Here is a 295-nt window from a genome sequence, read left to right on the forward strand (position 1 = left end):
TGATGATCTGAGTTCAGACCCGGCCCGGCCCTTCCATGGGCGGCGTGGGCGGCTTCTCCCCCGCGTGGGCGCTGAAGCTCTGGCTGCGGGCCTTCGCCCCGTTCATGCCCAGAGCCGGCTTCAGGTGGGGCTTGTTGGAGGAGAGCGATCTCTTCACGGACCTGCTTTCCGCCCCTTCAATTCCAGCGGCCCCAGGGGCGCGATGTTCCAGGGTCTCTGGCATTGTCGCTGCATCCAGGGGCAGCCCCCTGGCCAGGTGATCCGGTGCCTGTACACTCAGCGGCAGGCCGTGCCC

At 67.8% G+C, this 295-nt stretch overlaps 1 protein-coding gene across 1 annotated transcript in view; it reads right to left on the minus strand.

Annotated features, from left to right (window-relative positions):
- Nucleotides 1-13: 13 nt before the first annotated feature.
- Nucleotides 14-295, minus strand: part of LOC107182774 (nck-associated protein 5-like) — a 7,704-nt gene continuing 7,422 nt past the window's right edge. Inside the window, exon 3 of the mRNA XM_015562506.1 lies at nucleotides 14-268. Within this exon, the coding sequence (XP_015417992.1) occupies nucleotides 14-268 (255 nt within the window). The remainder of the gene's footprint in view (nucleotides 269-295) is intronic.

Source organism: Myotis davidii, unplaced genomic scaffold, assembly GCF_000327345.1.
Source record: "Myotis davidii unplaced genomic scaffold, ASM32734v1 scaffold897, whole genome shotgun sequence".
Lineage (NCBI taxonomy): Eukaryota > Metazoa > Chordata > Mammalia > Chiroptera > Vespertilionidae > Myotis > Myotis davidii.